A 7,389-nucleotide genomic window follows, 5' to 3' on the forward strand; every position below is an offset into this window, starting at 1 on the left:
TGCTTGTTGATTTTTTGGATCAAACGTATAAATACGACAACTTTTCAAGCATTTTTTAATTTCCGTAGAAGAATCGATGAAAATTGTTTACTGGAAATGAAGAACTAATAGAGAAAGCATGATATATGTGCTTGGTAATTGGTATGACCAAATACCATAAATCATCCTCTATGGTCTCATCACTAAAACATCAACCTCCTCCAAGCCATGAAATCTACCAACAATCTGGATTTCACGGTTAATATTTCATTGGACAAAAAAAAAAAAAAATTCCAAACATGATTTGATAGGTCTTTCATAAATTTTTTGTAGTTTTTATTTAGAGAATATGAACCATAATTATTTAGTGTAAATTCGTTTTACACTGATGTTCAATATGTATGTTTTTAATTTTTCTCAAAAAAAAAGTATGTTTTTAATTAGATTAGCAAGCCGTTCGTTATTGTTATGAACTTTCTTACACATATTAAAGTTTGGGTCATGTTAACTTGTGCCCTAAGGGCACAAGTTAAGGTTCTAAAAAAAGAATTAAAACATGTGTGTTGTATTGAAAAAATAAGTTTTTAACTTTCCAAGACATTGAATGCACAATCTTCAAAAATAAGTTTCTACATTTGGCTTTTAAACTTGTGCCTTAAGGGCACAAGTTAACCTTTCCCTTAAAGTTTTAGGGGGGATGTATTGGATTAGGATTCTATGAGATTTTAAAAGACTTTTTAATTATGAAAAAGTCTTATGGTATTCAATCAAGACTTTTTGCAACTTAAAAGAAGTCTTGTGGTATTCAATCAAGACTCTTTGTCATTTTAAAAAAGTCTTGAGGTATTCAATCAAGACTTTTCATCACTTAAAAAAAGTCTCATGGTATTCAAAATCATTCAAATTTCGAAGGATTGTTTAATAAATTGGATTTTGATGGATTTTGTAGTGTAATTTTAACAAGAAAAAGTCTTTCATAAAAAGATGAGATTTCTTGGGATTGTTTTTCATTTAAAAGTTACTATCTCTTTCTTCTCCCTTCTCTCTCTCCCCTCCCTCCCTCTCTCCTTTCTCTCTTCGTCTCTCTATCTCTCCATTCTCTCTCTCTCTCTCTCTCTCTCTCTCTCTCTCCCTCCTCTCTTAGAAAAACTCAAACGACTTCTCTAATTTCAAACACAAAATGAGGGCTGACACAATATTTTTTTCTGAAAGATTTGTAAGGGCTGTCATAATAATTTTAAATATGTACAATTGAATTTTGTGGGAATAACATTTTTAACAAATAAAAAATGTGTATGGAGAATAATGTGTTGAGAGTGTTTTTTAGTCCCTTAAAATCTTATAAAATCCATAAAATCCTTAAAATTTTAAAATCAATAGTAAAAGAATTTTTTATTGGTTTTTCTTTATTCAAATGCTAGAATTTATTTGTTCATTATTTTTATCATTCACGCTTGTAAGTTTGTTCTTTTTTCCCCTAAAATTCATTGAATCCTTTAAAATTTTAAAATCCCATAAAATCCTTTGAAATCCTTAAAAGTCAGTGTGATAAATCCATTAAAATCTTGAGTGTATAAAGTCTTTTACATAAAAAGTCTTTTAAAATCTCACAGAATCAATACAATCTCACACAGTCTATTAAAATCTTAAAGACTTTTTTTTTATTAAAATAGTCTTTTAAAATCCTAATCCAATACACCCCCCTTAATTTCCCTCATTGAAGCTTCAAGCATTTTTGATGTATCTTGTACAGTTTTCCTTTTTTATTTAAATATATATATATATATATATATATTGTCATTAAAAAAAAACTATACATTTGTCAAAATAAAATAGAAAACACATTTTTATGACCCGAGGTCCTTTCATATATTCCCTTAGAGTAAAAAAGTCTTTATGTGTAATAAAATTAAAAGAATTTTTTACCACTAAACTATTTGACAAAAAATAAAAAAGAATTGAAGGGAGAAGAATAAAAAAATGAAAACAAACAATTAAAAGCTCACGGTGTTTTAGTCATACTACAACTTGAGGGGGAATGTTGAATATTTTTTGTTTATTATGATAGATTTAGCTTCCTCATTTTCTGATTTTCTCTTGTATATAAGTTTGGACAACCTCGTTGTAAAATACAAGTTAACCATTCTATTTTATTCAATTAATTAAAAAATCGAAGTAGTTTAAATTTGAAGTAATCACACGTCAATACCATGTTCGGCACTGACATGTGTTGGATACGGAACACACCTTCAATATGAAGTGTTGGTGTGCTACACAAACCATCAAAATAAAATTATCGTAAATGTAGTTGCAATCAATCCTTGAAAACTCTTATATTTACATCAGTCATTGAGCTGACAAACTATCACAATGAAGTTCTGAAAACTAAATGGGGAAAAAGTAAACAAATGTTTGAAACTCAATTGATTATATCATCAAAATCCACATGTTTCTTGCTTTCTGCAAGGAGTACCTTCAAGTATTGTCAGCAAACTCCGCAGGTTGAATTCAACCTTCTTTGGACTTATACAATCATCTTGGTCGCTATCAAGTTCACCATCATATTCTAAATTGGAGTTAATGCTGAATTCACCATCAGCAGCGTAACTAGTCTCGAGATGGCTGCCGTGATAGCTGCCTGGGACATCATAGCCACCACCACTAAACCCAGGACTCGACTTTTCTGTAGCATAGTTCACTCGTACCTTCCGACCATAAAAGATCCTGTGACAACACAATTTTAGATGCTACGAGAAACATAGCCAACATTTTGAGTTTTGCAAAGAGCAGCAAAATGAGTTGATCGAAACAAACAGCAAAAATGAGTTATGGTGAAATTGTAATACAAACTGTCGTATAAAATTTTGGCCAAATATCTCTCGAGGTTCTTTAAGTTAGAGTAGTATAGTTAAACTAATAAATAATACCTGGTTTTTCATGGCCTTAATGGCTAGATTCATGGTCTGAAGGGCAGCAGATGCCTCCTCTGTCGTTGCAAAAGTTACGAAACCAAAACCTCGAGGCCTTCCTGTTTCATGATCTCTGATAATCTTTGCTGGAGGAACATTAAAAACAGCTACAATTGTAAACTAATTCTAACAAAAGAGAGGAACAAAGAACAAAACAAGGTACACCCACACAAGAAACAATAGCTTTTAAGAGTACACAGGTATAAATAAGTGACCTTTACTTTCAATAAAAAATTTCATTTTATCTAAACAAAGTAACCACTCAATCAAATCATATATAAAATTAAGGGTAAATATACTTTAACCCCCGTCATTTGAGTGCATTCGGGTTTACACCCTGTAAAAAGTCGAAGATTCTTCTCTTTTAGACCTTCGTAACATCAAATTACAAGATTAAATGTACTATTGTTCTCTGTCATTTGTGCGAATCTAGTTTACGAACAAAAAATTACAAGGGTAAACTGAAATTCGCTCAAATGACAGTGGACAAAATTACATTTGGCTCACTATGTTAGATTGAGAGACAATTTAAAAGTGCAAAAAGTAAATTACCATCAAGAACTTCCCCATAGCGAGCAAAATGTTTTCGGAGACTGGTTTCATCAGTATTATATGAAATACCTGCATTTTGATTGAAACTCGAAAAATTATAGCCACATTCCATTTAGAAATAGAAATATGAACATGATAAATTACTAATATACCTCCTACAAAAAGATTTGCAGATGACATTGATCTAGTTGCTTGAAATACCGACATAGATAAATCATGATTGACAGCAGAATTCTTGAGTAGCTTCCCCGTTTTACGAAATAACGCCATTGCTCAAAGCTTAAAAATATCAAGCCACGGAAAATTAGTACTCCGTCTCAAATTAGGTGTCGTTTGAGTTTTTACATGGTGTTATTAACTATAAAACACGGACACTCCTCATATTAAGCGTATCCCGGTGCCGTACACATCTGGACACGTGTCGTGTCCGACACTTGTAGTTACTTATGTGATTTGAGATTTTTTCAAATTATTAGCTGTGTCGGCGTGTCAGTGTCCGTGTCGTGTCCAGTGTCCGTATTATACTATATGAAGTAAAGATTCAATAGTAAAGCAAACTTGTTTATTTTGGGCACACGGATTGGTCCTAACTCAGAAAGTTTGAGTGTCAAGCTTTCTACTTTGTTAGTCGCCTACACATGTGAGAAGAGGGATGATGAAGAGAACTAACCAGGGAGGGGAGAGAAGGAGAAAGCGACAGCGAGGTGGATGCGGCGGAGTTGGGTGCTCTACGGCGGCCCGATTAGGATTAGTAGGGCAGAGAGGGAGATGAGAAGTGGGGTTGTTTTTACTTTTTATACCCGCGCTTGGCATATATATGTAAAAAATTCATATTTTATCGAATATTTTATGATACTCGATACACATACTTATTATAAGATACTTCACAGATACGTATCTTATCTTGGAAAGAAAATGAAGGGTAAAAAGTGAGGTTGTGTTGTCAAAATTCAACGAAGATGTATGCGATTCAATTTAAGATATGAAACGGTATAATTGTTTTTCAATTAACCAAATTGAAAATTATGGTTTTGGTGGATGAATGTAACAAGATAGAGGAGATTTGATAAATCAATATTAAAAACTCTGTTTTGAATTTTTTTTTTGATGCATTTGTTGATATCATAATATATGAACGAAAATCGAATATGATATATATATAATAAAAATTCATATTTTTTATTTTATCACATGTATTATTTTTTGGCAAAATGTGACCTTTACGAGTATATAGTTATGAAGAGTAATCAATGTTTTTTTTTTTTCCTAGTATTTTGACATGTATATAAGTTTTAGTATGAAATTTTTGTTAACGTATCTTATCGTATCACATCTTAAATTTTATAAATTTTGTGTATCCACGTATCCATATCGTACCTGCATCTATACTACATACATATCCTTTTTAATAAAAAAATAAGTAACCAACAAAAGAAAATACGATGATATAGGAGATGATATACATATCCTTTTTAAAGCCATCTCTTTGTCTTTTGATGGATTGCCTTTCTTTTTCTCATGTTGTCAAGGAAACTCATTTTGTTATATGGAAGATGACAGATGATGGAGTTCAAGAGTCTTGGACTCAATTACTTAAGATAAATCTTCAAATTATAAATTATAACTTGGTGAAAAAAATTTGCTTCTCGGTGGTTGACATTGCACCTTTCAAAAAATTATAATGCACTTGTATTGGCAAACGATTCTGAAGAACTGCCATTTGTTTATATTTTGAGAGATGATAGTGTAGAGAGAACTAGAATTATCAATGGTTAACGCTGGTGGCACTATATCAAGAACTATTCTGAAAGCTTGGTTTTGTGTCATTGAAAGTAAGTTCCTCTTCGACGATTTATTTGAATTTCCGTTAATTCTTGTATGTTGTTTGATCTTTTATTTTTATTATTTTCGACGGTGGAAATTGGGGAGTTTAGAGGGTTCAAATTTAATGAGAATATAAATTTTGACATTATTCAATATGCCGATGGTACTATTTTGGTAGGAGAATGAACTTGGGACAACTTGTGGAGTATATAAACAATATTAAGAAGCTTTGGAATGGTATCCGAGTTGAAGGTGAAATTCTTCAAAAGCAAACTAAATGGTTTGAATTTGAATGGTTCTTTAATGGAAGCAGCGTCAAGTTTCCTTGCTTGCAACGTTGATAGTGTGCCTTTCCGGTTCCTTGGCGTTTCGTTAGGTGCTAATCCAAGAAGATATGCAACATGGACTCCGGTGATCGAGTCAATGAAGAAGAGACTATATGGGTGGAGACTCGTCATTTAGCATTGGAGGTAGATTGGTCTTGTTAATTATCACAGTGTTGAGTAGCATACCATTATAGTATTTTTCTTTTTATTTAAGGCACATAGGAAGGTGATTGGAGAATTGACTCAAATCCGAAGAAGGTATTTACGGGGAGGAGACTCAGAGGGCAGAAGGATAAATTGGGTAAGTTGAGATAAAGTGTGTCTATCAAAAGACGAATAAGGTCTTGGAGCAAACGATTTACAATTGTTCAATTTATCTCTATTTAACAAATGGGTTTGGAGATGTTTGTCGGATGAGAATGCAATCTGGTTGAATTTAATTAAATTTATGTACAGATTTGTGGCGACTAAATTGCTTAGTTCGGAAGATGAAAGTGGTAGAAGGATGGACTCGATTTGGTGGCGAGATTTGTGAACAACTGGAAGGGATTTTGAAGGTGAATCAAGAAACTGGTTTAGAAATACGATTGGAAGAAATGTAGGAAGTGGGGAAAATACTGCATTTTAGAAGGAATTGTGGCTAGGGTATCATGTTTCTCCCATGAATATCCTGATTTATTTGTGCTTGTACTGATAAGAACGTTTCAGTAGCGCAAAAAGAATCAGTGATGGAAGTTCTCATGATTGGAATTGGAATTGGCTTCGAGACCTGAATCAGAATGAACGTTTGGAGGTGAAATATTTGGTGTCGAAACTTTATGGCGTGGATCTGCAGACCGGCGTGAAAGATAGGTTCAGCTAGAGATTTGAGGACGGCACATGATTCACTGTCAGAGGGTGTTACCAGTTGTGCAGCCTGCGGTTGCATGATGATTTCAACGACGATTTACTTACAGAAGTGCAAAGATTGCGGATTAATACTAAAATACCGTCGAAGATATGCGTATTCGGATTGAGATTACTCAAAGACAAGTTGCCAACGCAAGTTGAATTGTGGAGTCGATGTGTTATCAATGATATACACGAATAATGTTGTATTTTTTGCAGAGAAAGAATCATTTGATTTTATTTATATGCTTTTTCATGATAATGATGCTGCTATAGAATCTAATTTTTCATATACATTCACTGTGTCACATGTAGTACAGAATGTTATTCATGGCACATCATTGTTGAATCATATATAATAGGCAAAATACAAGTCCTTTAGTTGATTATTATGCAACTTCTTACTTGTTTAGTTGTGTTTTGCTATTTCACTTTCCAATCTAACACAAGTCATTTTTTAATTATAGATCTGCAATCTCAACTTCAAAGACATCAAGGTTATTGATAGTACATGTTTGGATGAGGAATCAATCTAACACAAGTCATTTTTTAATTATAGATCTGCAATCTCAACTTCAAAGACATCAAGGTTATTGATAGTACATGGTTGGATGAGGAATGATAAGAAGAAAGAGGCTTATTGTAGCCTACAATTGTTTTAGTTATAGCACTCATTTTCGGAGAAAATTATTGCTCTTTTAGGTTAACTTTTAGGATTATGTTCAACAGCTCAACTCTTTGTTGAATTTCAAGTTGACTCTTTTATATGCAATTTAAGTGCACTTTTATAGGACCATTTGGGTATGATAAGAATAGTAAATGTGTGTAGTATTTCACCTGCTGTTAAGAAT

At 32.6% G+C, this 7,389-nt stretch overlaps 1 protein-coding gene across 2 annotated transcripts; it reads right to left on the reverse strand.

Moving 5' to 3' along the window:
• Positions 1-2,272: 2,272 nt before the first annotated feature.
• On the reverse strand, positions 2,273-4,305 carry LOC146935595 (glycine-rich RNA-binding protein 5, mitochondrial-like). 2 transcript variants are annotated; one of them, XM_085750757.1, is made up of 5 exons: positions 4,171-4,305; positions 3,653-3,779; positions 3,501-3,569; positions 2,928-3,034; positions 2,273-2,705 (listed from the first exon to the last, which is right to left on the reverse strand). In XM_085750757.1, exons 2-5 carry the CDS (start codon positions 3,768-3,770, stop codon positions 2,415-2,417), a joined length of 585 nt encoding a protein of 194 aa, XP_085606883.1. In that variant the 5' UTR covers positions 3,771-3,779; positions 4,171-4,305; the 3' UTR covers positions 2,273-2,414. The 2 variants fall into 2 exon arrangements, with proteins under 2 accessions (XP_085606883.1, XP_085606884.1); XM_085750758.1 differs by having other exon boundaries at positions 2,498-2,703; positions 2,907-3,034.
• Between the last annotated feature and the right edge of the window lie 3,084 nt (positions 4,306-7,389).

The sequence above is a fragment of the Medicago sativa genome, chromosome 3 (genome assembly GCF_051527215.1).
Source record: "Medicago sativa cultivar Bolivia chromosome 3, Bolivia_mono, whole genome shotgun sequence".
Classification (NCBI taxonomy): Eukaryota; Viridiplantae; Streptophyta; class Magnoliopsida; order Fabales; family Fabaceae; genus Medicago; species Medicago sativa.